This window comes from Bufo bufo, chromosome 2 (genome assembly GCF_905171765.1).
Source record: "Bufo bufo chromosome 2, aBufBuf1.1, whole genome shotgun sequence".
In the NCBI taxonomy this organism is placed as follows: domain Eukaryota; kingdom Metazoa; phylum Chordata; class Amphibia; order Anura; family Bufonidae; genus Bufo; species Bufo bufo.
The window spans coordinates 555,718,873-555,738,794 of record NC_053390.1 but is presented as its reverse complement, the minus strand read 5'-3'; the positions used below and the strand labels follow the sequence as shown (position 1 = coordinate 555,738,794).

At 42.0% G+C, this 19,922-nt stretch overlaps 1 protein-coding gene across 1 annotated transcript in view; it reads left to right on the top strand.

The window, feature by feature from the left end:
* The window catches only part of ADAMTS3 (ADAM metallopeptidase with thrombospondin type 1 motif 3), a 214,911-nt gene that overhangs the window by 84,277 nt on the left and 110,712 nt on the right, over positions 1-19,922 (top strand). The window contains exon 4 of the mRNA XM_040418128.1: positions 2,401-2,551. Within this exon, the coding sequence (XP_040274062.1) occupies positions 2,401-2,551 (151 nt within the window). The remainder of the gene's footprint in view (positions 1-2,400; positions 2,552-19,922) is intronic.

Here is a 19,922-nt window from a genome sequence, read left to right as displayed (position 1 = left end):
AAAAAAGCTGAAACGTTATGGCCACTAGGGTTCTCACTTCCACATAAGTTACAGTTCGACCCTGGTAACAGAAACTTAGAAGACGGCTGAGAGCAAGTGGGGTGTGTTAGAGCTAGCTGAGATTGTGAGCCTGACAAAACAACTGCTTCTACACTGACTCTGGCCATCTCAGGAACTTTCTGCCTTTCTGTAAGTGTTATTTATCCCTCTGTATCAGCTTTCTGAGCTCCGTAGAAGAAAGCAAACATAGTGGAAAGTAAGGGAAGTGAGGTCACTGCATAGAGTACTGGCCGAAGGGAGACACCCCCTGCTTGTGAAAGAAATGCATCTAGCTCTGCAGCTGAAACAGGGAATAATATAGCTGAAGCCCAAACATAACTGTTCCCTCACAGTTTTGATTGTACAAAGAAACATAACCATTATGCAAACTTTTTTTTGAAAATAGGTTCAGTATAGCACAGTATAGAGTCCAAATGTAATTCATACTCATGCTCACACATACTTTTCTATGCTCTATTGCAGCAGAATCTTTATGGTTGCATTCCTATGAAAAAAATCTTTACGTTAAAATGGTTAAAACATGCTCCTCCCCAATATTATCAAGCCTATATCCTTTTAGGGTGCAAAGAGTAGACCTTATGCACATATAGGGGCAGTAGTTTGGTAAGCTGATTATGTCGGTCTAGTTCTTATATGTCAATGTACACTGCTCAAAAAAATAAAGGGAACACTTAAACAACACAATGTAACTCCAAGTCAATCACACTTCTGTGAAATCAAACTGTCCACTTAGGAAGCAACACTGAGTGACAATCAATTTCACATGCTGTTGTGCAAATGGGATAAACAACAGGTGGAAATTATAGGCAATTAGCAAGACACCCCCAATAAAGGAGTGGTTCTGCAGGTGGTGACCACAGACCACTTCTCAGTTCCTATGCTTCCTGGCTGATGTTTTGGTCACTTTTGAATGCTGGCGGTGCTTTCACTCTAGTGGTAGCATGAGACGGAGTCTACAACCCACACAAGTGGCTCAGGTAGTGCAGCTTATCCAGGATGGCACATCAATGCGAGCTGTGGCAAGAAGGTTTGCTGTGTCTGTCAGCGTAGTGTCCAGAGCATGGAGGCGCTACTAGGAGACAGGCCAGTACATCAGGAGACGTGGAGGAGGCCGTAGGAGGACCGCTACCTCCGCCTTTGTGCAAGGAGGAACAGGAGGAGCACTGCCAGAGTCCTGCAAAATGACCTCCAGCAGGCCACAAATGTGCATGTGTCTGCTCAAACGGTCAGAAACAGACTCCATGAGGGTGATATGAGGGCCCGACATCCACAGGTGGGGGTTGTGCTTACAGCCCAACACCGCGCAGGACGTTTGGCATTTGCCAGAGAACACCAAGATTGGCAAATTTGCCACTGGTGCCCTGTGCTCTTCACAGATGAAAGCAGGTTCACACTGAGCACATGTGACAGACGTGACAGAGTCTGGAGACGCCGTGGAGAACGTTCTGCTGCCTGCAACATCCTCCAGCATGACCGGTTTGGCATTGGGTCAGTAATGGTATGGGGTGGCATTTCTTTGGAGGGCCGCACAGCCCTCCATGTGCTCGCCAGAGGTAGCCTGACTGCCATTAGGTGCCGAGATCCTCAGAACCCTTGTGAGACCATATGCTGGTGCGGTTGGCCCTGGGTTCCTCCTAATGCAAGACAATGCTAGACCTCATGTGGCTGGAGTGTGTCAGTTCCTGCAAGACAAAGGCATTGATGCTATGGACTGGCCCGCCCGTTCCCCAGACCTGAATCCAATTGAGCACATCTGGGACATCATGTCTCGCTCTATCCACCAACGTCACGTTGCACCACAGACTGTCCAGGAGTTGGCAGATGCTTTAGTCCAGGTCTGGGAGGAGATCCCTCAGGAGACCGTCCGCCACCTCATCAGGAGCATGCACAGGCGTTGTAGGGAGGTCATACAGGCACGTGGAGGCCACACACACTAATGAGCCTCATTTTGACTTGTTTTAAGGACATTACATCAAAGTTGGATCAGCCTGTAGTGTGTTTTTCCACTTTAATTTTGAGTGTGACTCCAAATCCAGACCTCCATGGGTTGAAAAATTTGATTTCCATTTTTTTATTTTTGTGTGATTTTGTTGTGAGCACATTCAACTATGTAAAGAACAAAGTATTTCAGAAGAATATTTAATTAATTCAGATCTAGGATGTGTTATTTTTGTGTTCCCTTTATTTTTTTGAGCAGTGTATAAGAAAATACTTTGTAAAAAATATGAACAGCCAGACAAATTCATAAAAGACTTAGTGATTAATACATGTCAGTTCTTTCACCAACATTTACATACATATAAAGAAGTAACTATGCTTCTTTTTTCCATTTTTTTTTAGGCTGGAATGATACGCACAACAGAGGACGAATATTTCATTGAACCTTTGGAAAAAGGCAAACAGAAAGAGGAAGAAGACGGAAGAATACATGTAATATACAAAAGATCAACAGCGAAGAAAGTTATGCCTGAAGACATCCCCAACAGATCAGGTCAGGCACAAATACGATGCATTGTAAATCTGTGTAACTGGCTTTAAATCTTACAGTAAATTCTTTTTGTGATGGAAAGCATACCAATATATGACTTAGACCAATATGTGGTACAGTATATTACTTATACTTTGGAAAAAAGTCTCTTATATGTTTCCGTGCTGACATGGATGTGGAGATTTGAATCCACAGTGTGTTTCTCAGAATAGAATAAAATTTTAAAAATGTTTTTCACATTTTACACTAGGGCCTTTTATATTATTTTTTTTATGTAGGCATCCTTTAAAGGAGTTATCCTGTGATTAATGTAACACATAAAAATCTGACATCATAGAGTACATGACAATCTCTAACAAAGCTAGAACCAGCCCTGTAAATCACTTGGATCCAGGGATCTCCCTACTTATTGCTCAAGCTGGTGGTTCAGGAGGCATATTCTGTAACTGTCACAGCTTCTAACAGTAGATTGGGCTAGTTGAAAGATAGAACTAAGCATGTGCATCCACCTCAGATAAGCGGACAGAGTAATGATGAAAAGAATAGCAGGTGGCACTATGCAGATACATTTTATTGAATAACTCAGTGGCTATACACATTTTTTAATTAGATGCAATTACAAAAGTATTCAGATTCAGGTGTTTGTTTGAGAAATGTACATTTTTTGGAGGACAACTTTTTTAAGGTACAAATTTATCCAGTACCTATCTCAAATATACAGTATCTATCACTCTTAAAAATGTTCACTGCCTACTTAAAGGGCTTCTGTCACCCCCAATTTTCATTTTTTGACTTATTATATTTGTTAATGTAAGCAGATTCCATATATGCCCCTCTTACCTCAGGCAGTGCAGTAATTACAGTAAAAAACGTACTTTTATTATATGTAAATTTCTTCACTACCAGCAAGTTGGCGGACTTGCTGGTAGCCGCCGCATACTCTGTTTGAAAAAACGCCCCCTTCTCCACTTGATTGACAGGGCCAGCAAGCGCTCTCCTCCTCTCGCTGGCCCTGCCTGCAGCCTCAAATCCCGCGCCTGCGCCGTACCGGTCGTCATTCGGCACAGGCGCTCTGAGAGAAGGACGGCTGTTCCTTCCTCAGTGCACCTGCGCCGATGACGTCAGCCCTACACCCGGAAGAGAGGTCTTCTCTTCCGGGTGTAGGGCTGACGTCATCGGCGCAGGCGCACTGAGGAAGGAGCGGCCGTCCTTTCCATAGAAGCTGGGTATGTATTTGTCTGAAATTGCAGGTAAACCGTAAAAACAGCTTTTGCTGTTCATCAATATTTGCCTATAATTTGATATTGCCAGTATTTGAGAATTCAAAATTTCTTTAATCCAGACATTTGGTAGGGTTTTATACAAAAATAACCCGCTCCCGATACAGCATTTTTCTGTTAAGGTAGGACTTTGCTAGACAAGTTTATAAATTTACTTTTGTTATCCACATTCAGAATATATACTATAGTATGGTGCAAAACTGAGGGTTCCTTCTGGGAAAAAAAGTTTAAGAAGATGCAGAGCTAAATTAGTACTTATTCTTATGATGACTGATGTGGTCCCTCAATACATGTCTGGTTACTTTTAGCAACCTGCTGTAGTTGCTATACTCTTCCCATACACTAGGTTTTTGGGAAGATTATCTCCCCTTGCAGAGACTGCCAGCTGGCATAGGGAGTCTTACAGATAATGCTACCTGGGAAAAGGTATACAAATTAGTCATCCTCCTGAAGTAAAATACCTTCTCCTCTGTTTCCCCCAAGAGCTATCTTACAGTCTTCCCACCCAGCCAACCAGTACCCTGCTCTGTACTGAAGGGGGGGTTGGGGCAAGAACCCTGAAACATATTTACAGATTTAGGGTTTATAGCTTGAATGTACACTCACCTAAAGTATTATTAGGAACACCTGTTCTATTTCTCATTAATGCAAATATCTAGTAAACCAATCACATGGCAGTTGCTTCAATGCATTTAGGGGTGTGGTCCTGGTCAAGACAATCTCCTGAACTCTAAACTGAATGTCAAAATGGGAAAGAAAGGTGATTTAAGCAATTTTGAGCGTGGCATGGTTGTTGGTGCCAGACGGGCCGGTCTGAGTATTTCACAATCTGCTCAGTTACTGGGATTTTCACGCACAACCATTTCTAGGGTTTACAAAGAATGGTGTGAAAAGGGAAAAACATCCAGTATGCGGCAGTCCTGTGGGCAAAAATGCCTTGTGGATGCTAGAGGTCAGAGGAGAATGGGCCGACTGATTCAAGCTGATAGAAGAGCAACGTTGACTGAAATAACCACTCGTTACAACCGAGGTATGCAGCAAAGCATTTGTGAAGCCACAACACGCACAACCTTGAGGCGGATGGGCTACAACAGCAGAAGACCCCACCGGGTACCACTCATCTCCACTACAAATCGGAAAAAGAGGCTACAATTTGCACAAGCTCACCAAAATTGGACTGTTGAAGACTGGAAAAGTGTTGCCTGGTCTGATGAGTCTCGATTTCTGTTGAGACATTCAAATGGAAGAGTCCGAATTTGGCGTAAACAGAATGAGAACATGTATCCATCCTCTGATGGCTACTTCCAGCAGGATAATGCACCATGTCACAAAGCTCGAATCATTTCAAATTGGTTTCTTGAACATGACAATGAGTTCACTGTACTAAAATGGCCCCCACAGTCACCAGATCTCAACCCAATAGAGCATCTTTGGGATGTGGTGGAACGGGAGCTTCATGCCCTGGATGTGCATCCCTCAAATCTCCATCAACTGCAAGATGCTATCCTATCAATATGGGCCAACATTTCTAAAGAATGCTATCAGCACCTTGTTGAATCAATGCCACGTAGAATTAAGGCAGTTCTGAAGGCAAAAGGGGGTCCAACACCGTATTAGTATGGTGTTCCTAATAATTCTTTAGGTGAGTGTATATTAGCCACTTATGATCAGGGATTGGGGTAGATTTATGGGCCCTCAAAGTTATATCTGGAGGCTCCTGAGGTTCCGCCCCATCATACTGCTAAGCTCCTCCCTGTCAGCATAGCAGTGCAGCCTGTGCACTTCAGCTACTGATCTACAGCTCGACAGGAACCCTCTAGGCCTTTCTGCAGCTGGCCTAGCTGCACAAATAATCGGTCTCCCCCTCTAGTAGTTTTCTTTCAGCCATTCGTTTGTGGAGAGCTTGGGGCCCCAAGCATTTGCTTGGTTTGTGTGCTTCTGTTCATGAAGTGGACTTCGATCCAAATTCCAGGAAAAAGTTGATTCGCAGCAAAGCCGAATTTTCTCGTGCTTTGTGGTAATTAATAGATTTCCCCTAAAATGGTAGTAAAAAAAATAAATAATCATACTTACCTCTTCCATTTGAGCGTAAAGAGGCTGCCGTTCCCATTGGGAACTATAAAAAAAGTGTAAAAATAAAATAAATGCTTTTAAATATAAAAAAAAAAATTAAATATAAAAATTCAAATCACCTCCTTTCCCCAAAATGCAAATTAAAATATGCAGGTAATAAAAAAAATACACATAATGGGTATCACCATATTGAAAAAATGCCAGTACTATTAAAATATTTAATCCACAGGGCAAACGGTGAAACAGAAAAAAAAGTCAAAATAGCTGATTCATAGTTTTTTGGTTTCTTCTCCTCCTACAAAAATTAAATAAAAAGTGATAAAAAGTCTTACAAACCCAAAAATAATATCAATGGAAAGTAGAGATCACCCCGCAAAAAAATGAGCCGCCACACAGCTCTGTACCATATACATAACATAAAAATGTTATAGGGGTCAATATATGGCGATGAATTTTTTTTCAAGGCTTTAATTTTTTTTATTTTATTATTCAAATGCAACAAAAACTATACATATGTGGCATCGCAATAATCGCAATAATCGTACTGACCTGGAGAATGACAGTAACAGGTCGGCTTTACTGTTGAGGGAACACCGTAAAAACAAAACCAATAAAACTGTTGCAAAATGTAGTTTTTTTAAAATTTCACCTGATTTGGATTTTTTGCAATATTAGGCTACATGCACACGACCGTGACGTTTTTTGCAGTCCGCAAAAAAAAAAAAAAGGAAGCCGTCCGTGTGCCTTCCGCAATTTGCGGAACGGAACGGGCGGCCATCAATATAAATGCCTATTCTTGTCCGCAAAGCGCGGACAAGAATAGGAAATGTTATATTTTTTTAGCCGGGCCGCGGAACAGAGCAACGGATGCGGACGGCACACGGAGTGCTGTCTGCATCTTTTGCGGCCCCATTGAAGTGAATGGGTCTGCATGCGAGCCGCCAAAATGGCAGCTCGGATGCGGACCCAAACAACGGTCGTGTGCATGAGGTTTTAAATGGTGGAATAAGAAACTGCAACTTGTCCTGCAAAAAACAAGCCTTGATACAGCAATGCGAACGGTAAAGGCAGGGAGTGAAAAACAAAAATGCAAAAAATGAAAAACCCTCCGGGGCTGAAAGGATTAAAGATTCGCACCACATGTCAAGTTATGTGCACAGTCTTCCCTGTGTGCAGATGACACCTGTGAAAATCTCATCCATTTCTCTGCTACTGTAAACACTGCAGATTTTCAAAATTTTGTATAATTGCTTTTATAATTGACACAATATATATTTAAGGAGTTGGGATAGGTCGTCAGTAGCTGACCGGTAGGTGTGCGACCCCATGCACCGCTGCGGATCAGCTGTTCTATGTAGCTTCTGCGTAGGATGTCAGTACTGGAGCTAAACAGTACTTTCAACATTGTAGTGGACAGCGCTCCTCCCTGCAGAACTGCTTTCATTGAAGTGAATGAGAGCAGCACTGCAGTTCCGAGTGCTGTCCACTGCAGTGTTCACAGTGCTGCGTAGTTCCAGCGCCAACGCTTTACACAACAGCTGATTGGCAGGGATGTGAAGTATTGGACCCCTTCCGATCAGCTAGTGATGGTCTATCCTGAGAATAGGCCGTAACTGAAAAAAGGCCGAACAACCCCTTTAAAGCGATTATCTGGTCAGATTTTATAAAAGGTGGTAAAAATAAAATAAGCACTATTCACCTCACTGATCTTCCGCCACTGCCCTCCTGAGGCTTACCAAGTCATTGCTGCTCTCAACTTTTTAATCCCGTTATGAAACACAGGACATAGCAAGAAATGCCCACTCGCAGCGGCATTCTGCCTCAGCCAATGATGGGCTGCCAGGAAACGGGCATAGGCAGGGACATGGTGAGCATTGAAATGGCAGTGGTGGGTTATTCATAATGTGAATATGCCTTCTACTGTTTTGTCTTCTTTTTTAAACCCATCCTGCCTCCTTATATCATGATGGGCAACCCCTTTAAAGGCAACTTCCAAGTGCAACCAAGGTTTTGAAAAAAAATTAGATTGTGAAGTTTGGTTTCTGTGATGTAGTAGAGTAAAAGTAAGTAAAATAAGTCTGTAATGCATTGAAGTAATTACCTCTTAACAATGTAAAGACTAGTAAGTGAGCCTTTATCTCCATGCTTTCTTTCACTCAGAATTCTTGTATATATGGCACGGTTGTCAAGACACTGGGTGACAGTGTCTTTGTCACAGGTGGGAAACGCACAGAAATAAAGCATGATTTGAGTGTTGCTCCTAGTTGCTGGGGAATGCTAGACCTTAGGGTAGAAGCCAACACAATAGAACGTCTAATGAGCCCCCTTTGCGTCGCTCCATACCATAAAGAGGCTTGTGGATGATTGAGAAAGAATTTATTAAGATTATATTTATGAAATATAGAGTTCAGAAAAAGCCATTGGTTCACAACATCTAGATAGATCAATGATATATATTATACTTTAATCTTGGTTGTATTTTCTAAATTTGACTTGACTTTGACTTGACTACTGATGTGGCATTAGAGCTGCCACTACTGAGGCTACAGAAATTGCAGGGGAATTTAAAGTAGATGTACTCTATGAATATGGCTGGTTTCCACATTCAGGTTTTTGTGATGAAGTTTGTTAAGCCAAAGCCATCAATTGATCATAAAGGGAGGGCATGTATAAATAAAGGATTGAGTCCTTTTCTTCTTTTTTCATCCACTCTTGGCTTTAGCTTCCAAATTTGCATTAAATAACCTGAACATGGAAACCCAGCCTGTTGAGCACAGTTCCAATTAGCGTGTATTGGATTGTTCATGGTACTGACGGCTGAAATCATGTCACGTGATACGTGTCTGTCACTAGACAATACAGCTTTTATCCAAATTTAGAGAAACAAGGGCAGACAGCCTTAGCTAACACAGAATGGCCACTGGCCAGATATCAGACAAAGGGTGAAATGCACGCTTTGTCCCTTTCCTGTATTAAAACATCACATCTAAATGTGGAGACAAGCAAGTCATTTCCCCTTTTTTCAGAAATGGACGTGTGATCACTCTTCCTCCTCTGAGAGGCCGGCCAAACAATGCTTTTCATTAAATCCTCTGTAGGAGGTAGAGCTGGCCATTTGAGACTTTCAATAGGACCTCAGTGTAGTGGTGGCCCTGCTTTTCACAGCCTTGTGCGGCAAGACTTGTTTAAGTGTTATAGAGGTCAGTCTGAAGATCTTTTTACCACCCATTATTCTTTTCTGTGGGAAATTTGGTTTTGCAAAAAATGAGCCACTTAGCCAATTTTCAGAAGGAAACTTTTAGAAATGGTCTCTTTTAACGTCTAGATTGTTTGATGAAGTGTTTTGCTGATGCTCTGAATAGGGCAGCCCGCAGCCATAACAATTAATTTGGGCTTTTTGACTTTTCATATCTGAAGTATGGATTAAGAAGCCCCTTGTTTGCCTCCTGAATGTTACTTATTTAATTGAAATGTTAAAATGCATAAGGTGGCTCACTGTTACTGATATATGGAATGATCAGATAAATATACATAAAAGCAATATAAACTGTCACTCCCCAATTACTGGCAACAATTAGATCTCCAATATATAAACCCAATTTATTAAAATATAAAGAATCAAAAAATTAATTTGTATAATAAAAAAAAAAAACATAAAAACCTATTCATACAAATAGAAAGCATGAATTCATTATGTGAGATTCCGCATTTTATGGAACGTCCGGCCCATAATAGAACAGTCCTATCCTATTTTTTGGGGCGACAAGGTGACTAAAAAATGGCGAATTGCGTGGTTTTTATTATTATTTTTTTCTGTTACGGCGTTCACCACATAGGAGATATTTTTTTATATATTAATAGTTTGGACTTTTCAGACGTGGCGATAAATAATATTTTTATGTATTTATTGTTTAGATATTTTATATGTAAAATTGGGAAAGGGGGTGATTTAAACTTAATATTTTGGTGTTAGTTTGTTTTTTACTTTTTATTTAATAACTATTAGCCCCTTTAGGGGCTAGAACCTGGGATATTTTAATTCCTTGTCCTATTCACCCTAATAGAGCTCTATTAGGGTGAATAGGACTTCACACTCTCCCTGCTGCCCTGTGCTTTGTGCTCACTGCAGAAGGGAGATTACCATGGCAGCCAGGGCTTCAGTAGCGTCCTGGCTGCCATGGTAACTGATCGGAGCCCTGAAATTACACTGCTGGGGCTCCGATCAGAACTGCCACTGCAACACCAATGAAGAGGGGGGGAGGGGACCCTGTGGCCACTGCCACCAATGACTTTAATACTGGGGGGTGCACTGTGCCACCAATGTTTTTAACACCGGGGGGAGGGGGGGCGCACGGCACCTCCAAAGTTTTTAATACTGGGGTTGGGGGGGGGAAGGCGCACTGCAGCACCAATGAAGATAACTAACGTTTAATACAAATACAGGAGGCGGGTGCCGGCTGCAGAATCACATAGCTGGCACCCGACCTCTATGACAGGGAGCTGCGTGTCATAGAGGTCGGGTGCCAGCTATTTGATTCTGCCTCCGGAACCCGCCGCCTGTATTTGTATTAAACATTAATTATCTTCATTGGTGGCCCGGTGGCCATAGCCCCTCCTATCCTCCTCCCGTATCTCTTTTTATTGGCTGCAGCAGCACAGTGGGGGAGGGGGGGGCGAGACTCTCTCCTTTTCCACTGTGCGGCTGAGGAGAACATGGCACGCGCTGAGGGCAGCGCGCGCCATGTTCTCTGATACTAGGCTGCAAATCCCGGTATCGAATCGATTCAGGTACAAAAGTATCGATTGGGTATCAATAATTCGATACCTGGTGATTCCTTAGGTTTGTGTGTAGCACAGCTTTCCCAATACAAACATATGGTAAAATGATAATATTCATAAGGTATTGTCAAAAAACAGTTGAAGTATATAATATACTTTTATGTCGATTTAGATTGATCTTGTTCCCACCAATAATATATCCAAGAGTAAGTTTTGATGGTGTACAGTGCATCCGTTACTATGGATAGCGCTATGTCCAATTGTCCATAACAGGGGGGGGGGGGTTACTTAGTGGAGCCATTAACTGGTGGTAGCCAATCTAGCGTTAGTCCCCTAGCAATAGAGGTATATCTCACACTGTGAGTGGTGGTGATGGTACAGTAGTTAGGTTATAGCGGCAATCTTTTTGACCACAGACTCAGCAATAGACAGATCCGCAAACTCAGCAATAATAGCGCATAGGTGCTCCAATATGTAATGCAGACCTTTAACTCTATAGTCTCAACAGAGGATGCACGAAGGGCTCCTTACCACCTTCTAGCATACAATGTTCCTTAGTTGCACCGGCGTGCACTTGTTTCTTACTGACTGCTAGAATGCGTGGGTCAGCTTCCGCTTGTGTTTTCTTGGATTTAAGTGTGGAAGGTCCGATTTAGTGTTGGTTTTATTAGTACAGCCGATATCCAGGAATCTGTGTGTTTGGTTGTATACATTCTGATGAGTATACCGCACACACTTTTACACTGGTTGTGGTCTGATTCATGATTACTAGTTGTCCAGTTGAAAAATGGTTGAAGAGGCTGTGGCAAAAGCGCTGCGGCTTTTTGCTAGGCCAGTGATGTCACATTCATTGGTCACATGGCCAAGGCGCAGCTCAATCCTATTCCAATGAATGGGTCTGAGCTGTAATACCGAGCACAGCTTCTGTAGAGTGTACGGCACTGTATTTGGTTTGCTGTGAGGAGGTTGCAGCACTCACCAAAGTGCCACAGCCTTTTCAAACTGCTGATCGTTGGGGTGCCTCATCGATCAAATATTGACAACCTATTCTTGTGTCCTTTAACCTGACAAATGAAATAAATATCATATACTAGCTTGTATTTTAGTCATATAATATATGAATATATACATTATAGAGAAATTTACACTTTTCAGAATTAGGGTGAATATGTATATAGGAATTTTTGCTCAAACAGTAATTTGTGGCTACAAAGCATTTGGTACTCAGTTGTTCCAGACAGCAGACTCTCCTATTACAGTATAGAGCCAATACTTTATTCCAAGAAATTTCAAATTTCCCTTTAAACTGACATCATTACACAGTACCAAATACTCTACTGAAATCTTTTCCATCATTGACATGGTAAAGCCTATACACATTGAATCTTGTTTTTTCCCCCCTGTTTTTATTTATTTTTTATAGAAAAAGGCAATGTTGGGTACATTTAAATTAGGATTTCACATAAATAGTATATTACTAAAATGAAGGAAAACATTGTGTCATTTACATTGAGTAATGTGTTCACTATATTGTACGAGCTATTATGATTACTGGGATACCAAATACTCTTTTGTGACATTTCATACTTAAGTATGTTATAAAAACTGCAATAATTTTTGCTTTGCTATTTTATTTTAGTAACAATACCTTTGCATAAAATTGTAACTTTTACCATAAAAGATAAATGCTGCAGAGGAAAAATGTTATTCTTCTGCCACAACTTTTACTATAAAGATTGCTTTACATGTGTTGGTGGGATTTGAACCCTTAAAGGGTTTCTGTCACCCTGCAAAACTCATTTTTTTTTTTTTGGATAGTTAGATTCCTCATAGTGCGATATAGGAGAATATAATGCTCTTACTTTCATGCGGCCGATTCTTTATAAAACGAACTTTTATAATATGTAAATGAGGGCTCTACCAGCAAGTAGGGCGTCTACTTGCTGGTAGCTGCTGCAGAAATCCGCCCCCTCGCCGTGTTGATTGACAGGGCCAGCCGTGATCTCCTCCTCCGGCCAGCCCTGTCAGTAATTCAAAAATCGCGCGCCTCGCGTCATTCGGCGCAGGCGCTCTGAGATGAGGAGGCTCGTATCCTCAGCACTCCCTCAGTGCGCCTGCGCCGATGACGTCTTCTCTTTCGGTGATGTCATCGGCGCAGGCGCACTGAGGGAGTGCTGAGGATACGAGCCTCCTCATCTCAGAGCGCCTGCGCCGAATGACGCGAGGTGCGCGATTTTTGAATTACTGACAGGGCTGGCCGGAGGAGGAGATCACGGCTGGCCCTGTCAATCAACACGGCGAGGGGGCGGATTTCTGCAGCAGCTACCAGCAAGTAGACGCCCTACTTGCTGGTAGAGACCAGATTTACATATTATAAAACTTCGTTTTATAAAGAATCGGCCGCATGAAAGTAAGTAAGAGCATTATATTCTGCTATATCGCACTATGAGGAATCTAACTATCCAAAAAAAAAAAAATGAGTTTTGCAGGGTGACAGAAACCCTTTAACCCTCTGTACAATAGACAGTAGTTTTAGCCACCCCTCTATAAAGATGGGATTTCTTATGCTTCATAGTATTATTGTTTTGTTCACAAGTCCAATATTGAATAAATAGCTACATTGTGGCTTTTTAAACAAGAAAATTCTGCCTTTATAAGAAACCAGTCCTATCCGCTAGCGTTATGTCTATTAGGGTACTTTCACACTAACGTTATTCTTTTCAGGCATAGAGTTCCGTCCTAGGGGCTCTATACCGGAAAAGAACTGATCAGTTTTATCCCCATGCATTCTGAATGGAGAGCATTCCGTTCAGGATGCATCAGGATGTCTTCAGTTCAGTCTTTTTGACTGATCAGGAAGGAGATAGTATCCTGATCAGTCTTAAAATGTCAGTTGGCCTACGTTTTGACAGATCCGGCAGGCAGTTCCGGCAACGGAACTGCCTGCCGGATTCCTCTGCCGCAAGTGTGAAAGTACCCACTTGACCACAGAAGGTCACTGGTTGAAATATCATAATTTTTTTTAAACTAAATGTTATGGCAGAAAAATAAAATTTTTACTTTCCAGCTTTTTTTTCGTATATGATAAAAGTTTAGTTTTCTGCTTTGTTATTGTTACTAAAAAATAATGGAGCAAACGCCTTTACTTAAATATCATAAAACAGTGTTTGGTATCCCTGTAATCACAATAACCTGTACAACTGTGTAAAGTGAACATATTATGGTAAACAGTAAACAGTGTATATAGAAATTGCACAATATTTTTCTCTTCATTTAACCCATAATGAAAGTTGATTGAAATAGCTTATATTTTGATGTTAGCATTTTTGCTTAACACAAGTGAGCATGAATGTGTAATAAAAAACTGTCTCTAAATAACAACTCCTTGTTTTTCTTAGCAGCCAATCTGAGCTCACTTTTTTAAACTACAATGGAAAAATGAAAAAGTGAATACAGTTTTTTTTTATTAGAATCTTTTGTCAGATAGAGGCGTAAACATTCTTAGAGTATGCACATACAATGCAAGATAACAGTATGACAAATACAGCAAAGATTTTCCCCTTCTATACTGCACAACATATCACTGTGAAAAAGCCATACTCACTAATACAAGACTAAAATACTGGTTCACTACAGGACACAGCCAGGCCTCAGTGGTAGAGGATGGAGGCTTCACAACTGCAAAATACTGATGAACATCCACTTTTATCACTTATAAAGTGGATGCTTAGTATTCACATACATAGATACATACACAGATAAGGGGAGAATTAGGATAATATGAGGTAATTTTCCTAGTCCGTTTTCTTTGAGTCTGCGTTGGCATGCTTTGCACCAAATTGATTATATGATGCACATCGTTTGTTAGATTTGGTGCATTTTTAAAGGCTATGGACATCGTTGGGGCATTTTATTTTGCATTCATTTTTTTTTTCAGTTGGGTTTTATTAAACATTTTCAGTAGTTTGTCCTTCACAGCTTTCACTTTCAGTGCATCAACAGACATTTGATTTCTGCTTCACAGTGAATTGGTCAGAGAGCTATTCTGATGGCCGGATCAGTAGCTTTTATCTCTGAACTCCTGACAGCTCCTAAACATTTAAGCTAAATTCTTATCAAAATGAGCTGTTAGGAAAGTAGAGATAAAAGCTACAGATCGAACAGGCACAGCAGCTCTCTTCAAAGCAGAAAGCAATAGTCTGCAGATGCACTGAAAGTGAAAGCTGTAGAAAAACCTGGTGTAAACTTTTATTAATACCCAAACTAAATGCCCAAAATAATTAGAATGTATAAGAAATTGCCCCAAAGATGTCCATAGCCTGTAAACTGAGCACATTTGTCTACAGATCCTGCTCCAGTTTTTTTTTATCCACTCCCGTACTGCAGTGAGTTTGTAAAATTTTTCAAACTTTTTCAAAAGTCACAGTCAGAAATCTGAAAAAATCTGAAATAATCAACATGAAATGCAAAAAGTTGCTAAATGTTATGGATCTAAACCCAAAAATTTATGAAAGCCCTATTTGGCCGATTTTGTGAAGACAAAAACCTGGAGTGCAGATTCCCCCAAGGTATTTATAATGGCCGATCACACAATTTCTTTTAATGCACCATGATGGCTAAAAACCTGTTGGGCACGACCACACTATTAGATAGGGCTCCCCAGCACCTCTGTAAGTGGAACCCACAAGTACTGATAACCTACAGTATTTTCCCCCAACATCACAAGGCCTGGCTCAACTAATTAATACTTTGGCATTATGCAAGCTTGCAACCCATGTCAAGGGTCCATATTGTCTTGTAAGTGCACAAATGTAATTCACTAAAAAGGACATTACATTTACAGTATAGCACTGAAACAGTCCGCATACCAACCTTTTTGTGGGCGAGTTGAGCCAAATTTGCCTGGATTGTCTCTGACATTTCGTCAACTAAGAGGATGTGGACAACCCCAGAGCTGAATGGAGGGTGGATGCTTAGTATACTGAATGCAAACAGATGAGGCTTCACTAAGGTGCTAGCTTATTATCTGACACTATTGCTAACTTTTTTGCCTCATTTCACATACCAAATCATGCATTTTTTATTTCTAATATCTCCTCAGCCATTTTCTAAGGCAAATCATTTTCCTCTTTCAATCTTTGCTTGTATCCTCCTTCCTTATGTAGACCACCCTGAGTTACATGAAACCATTATCTGATTTCAAGCCTCATTCCCTATATCTTCAGAAACATTAGACTGAAAAATGTACATTTGAAAATTTGAGGGGGAGATTTATAAATTTTGGCATAATTTGGGCCATAACTAACTTTTAGAGCTGGAGATGAAAGTGGTGAATGTTGTACAGAACATAATAAATGAGATGTACAGCAGATTTGCGATATTTTGACGGCAATTGCAGCATTTTCCAGCAATTGTGACATTTTGCCGCCAGCTTGTGAGAGAAGAGCATGAAGGACTGAATATGGCCAGCCTGCAACTTTTTAACAAAAAGTCACAATTTTGCTTTATGAATTTATGCTTTTTTGGGTGTGCTTACAACATATAGTATTCAGATATATTGGGCAGACTAGATGGGCCAAATGGTTCTTATCTGCCGACACATTCTATGTTTCTATATAAGCGCTGATAATAAATGTATAACTTCTCATAAAGCTCCCAATAATATGCTTACAGCATAGCCCATATTTGTGCCTTCTCTCTGATAACACATTCATTAACCATGCCCACTTTCTATTTTGGCATGAATACTTCATTTTGGAGCGAATACTAACTTTGGCAGGTGATACATTTAGCACAATTTAGTTTACATGCAATTTTAGCGCATTTTGCATTACTTTTTTGCCACACGTTGATTGATAAATCTTCCGCCAAATGTTTTACTTGTTACACTAGCTCTGAGTATGCCGCAGTTTCTGCTGATCCCTTTATTAGAGAGAGAAGCAGCTTTTGGCGTCTGTCTGGAAGCAATGATTCTGCTATGACGCCTCTGCTGAGAGAGTAGCCGTATACAGCACAATCCATATGAAATATTTATGAGGCAGTCATTTCTCAAGTTTTTTCCAAAATCTCATCAACTCAGTAGCGGATGAATTTATTTTATTTTTTTCGAGTTGAAGATTGATGATGCTGTAATATGATACTGTGCATGGTCTTTTGTCCTCTAAAAGCAAATGTCTGGATGGCTAGCACTGAATATTTACAATATACCATATAATATAATTCGATGTTCATTTTAATTAAAATTACATCCCTGGTTAAATTGCATTGCAGAGCTATAAAGTACAGCTATTAAAGCGGTTGTGTGAAATCAGAAAACTTCGGTCAATTCCGTCTAGAAATAACACCATTCTTGTCCATTGGCTGTGTTTGGTATTGCAGCTCAGCCCCATTCACTTGAATAGGAGTGAGCAACAATACAAGACACAGCCAATGGACAAGAATGGTGTTATTTCTGGAAGAAAACAGCCATGTAGGACTAGCACAGCTGAATGTAATGATATCTTTCTCTTAGTGATCCGTTGCTTCATTTAAATGAAGTTAAGTGTACAGAATGAGGGCACAAGCCACTCTGTGGACCCCTGCTCCTCCGTCTTCCTCAGCAGCCCATCCTTCTCCTTTTTGATTGACAGGGCCAGTACATATGTTTCTAGAATAAAGCAACGGATCACTAAGTTAAAGGTATCATTACATTCAGCTGTGCTAGCCCTAATGGGCATGGTACCTGGTTTAATAGTGAATTTCCTGGTGACAGACTGACTTTAAAGGGGTTATCCGATTCAAGTGAATTGGCCTGAGCTGCACCTAGACCACATGACCGATGGTCTTGACGTTAATAGCCTAGGGTAAGCAGTGAAAAAGCCACAGCGCTTACAGGAGCATCGGGGCCTTCTCAAACAGCTGATCAGCGGGGGACACCCACTGATCAGATGCTGGGACCTATCAAAGAAGATGGGTCATCACTTTCAAAGAGTTGGATAACCCCTTTAAGTTTCCAATAAAATATTTCCCTACTTGGCCCTGAGGATTCTCTGCAGGAATATATCCAATGTGATGAAACATATAAGGATAATTTGGGGCTACGGCCAATAAACTCCCCATTCATGCATGCTATTAACCACCTCCCGACCGCCTAACGCACGGATGCGTCCGGAAGGTGGTTGATTCATTCCTCCTGGACGCATCCGTGCGTCATCTCGCGAGACGCGAGATTTCGGTCAGAGCTGGCCCGCGCATGCGCATCGCGGGCCGGCAAAAGTTAAAGTACAATTTCGTCACCAGCCTGCCAGCAACGATCATTGGCTGGCAGGCTGGCGATTTTAAAAAAAACAATTCACAAGCCGTATAACAGATCATATTAGTAAATATGATCTGTTATATGGCTTGTCTGCTCCTCTGCTGGTCCTTTTCGTCGGTTGGATCCAGCAGAGGAGCAGGCTTCACAGTGAGTAGCACCAACAGTACACTGTAGCCCCAGATCACCCCCCTGCACCCCAATTAACCCTTTGATCACCCCTTTGATCGCCCCCTGTCAATCACTAGTGAAAGGAAAAAAGGGATCAGTGTAAACTGTCACTTTTTTTTTTCACTGGTATTGACTGTTAGGTTTTAGGGATAGTTTAGGCCCCTTGGTTAGGTTGTTTAGGGATCAGTTAGCGCTCAGCCCACCGCATCGCAGTCACTTATTCGCTGTTTAGCGTATCGCTAATCAGCATTTGTACTTTTATAGTATCTGTAAGTGATCAAAACTGATCACGGTCAGATCTATAATTGTATTAGTGTCACCTTAGCTCGCCCTCCACCCAAAACGCAGTGTTTGCCCAATCAGGCCTGATCGGTCGCCCACACGTGCGTTCACCCACGCCCGCCCCGCCGCAGTGACAAAAAATATATATTTTTTGATCACTGCACATTCACTTTACACGCGCTGCGGCGATAAAAAAATCAGTTTTGATATTTTTTATCAACCGCAGCGGCCTCCGGTACTTCGCTAGCATCCCCTTTGTAAGACAGGCTTGCTTTTTTTCTTGGGTAGTCTCAGGGAATACCCCTAAATTTAGTAGTCCAAATGTCAAACAGGGGGTATTCTTCTGAAGAGGCCTACAGGATTCTGACCCAGTCGGATGAGGAGTGGGAACCCTCATCTGACGAATCTAGCAGGTCAGAATATGAACCTGTAGAAAGCAGTGGCTCTCTGACCCAAAGTTCGGACGAGGAGGCTGAGGTCCCTGATAGCACCAGGCGTACCCGGCCCCGTGTCGCTAGACCACAGGTTGCGCAGGATCCGCTTCAAGAGCAGCAGAGTGGGGCTGTCGCTGCCGGATCACGTGGTGAGGCATACACCAGCAGCGCAGCCCTTCCTGGACCTAGTACCAGCACTGCCGTACAACATGGTGAAGTAGCGAGCACCAGAAGGGCAGTTGAAGCTGGTACGGTGGCACGTGCAGTAGTTACCCCGTCGCAGCCACCGCACAGACAGGCCCATAGAGCCCCTAGAATCCCTGAGGTGCTGGCAAACCCTGATTGCCAGTCACCAACTTCAGCCGCACCATTAGTTCCCCCTTTCACCGCCCAGTCTGGAGTTCGGGTTGAGACGGCTCAGATCGGTTCGGCCCTGGGATTTTTTGAGCTGTTCTTGACTGCGGAGCAAACCCGGGAAGCTTTTATGCCCAGCCTTTCCGGTGGAAACCAGTCCAAGTTTCCAAAATTAAAATTTTTCTGGGCCTTCTCCTCAACATGGGTCTAACTAAAAAGCATGAATTGCGGTCATATTGGTCCACAAACCCAATTCATCACATGCCCATGTTCTCTGCTGCTATGTCCAGGACACGATTTGAGACCATCCTGCATTTCCTGCATTTTAGCGACAACACCACCTCCCGTCCCAGAGGCCACCCAGCTTTTGACCGGCTCCACAAAATTCGGCCCCTCATAGACCATTTCAACCAGAAATTTGCAGATTTGTATACCCCAGAGCAAAACATCTGCATAGACGAGTCCCTAATACATTTTAACGGGCGCCTTGGCTTCAAACAATACATCCCAAGCAAGCGTGCCCGGTATGGGGTCAAATTGTATAAGCTCTGTGAAAGGGCCACAGGCTATACCCACAAATTTCGTGTCTATGAGGGAAAAGATCAGACCCTGGAGCCGGTCGGTTGCCCTGACTACCTGGGGAGCAGTGGGAAGACAGTCTGGGACTTGGTGTCACCCTTATTCGGCAAGGGGTACCATCTTTATGTGGA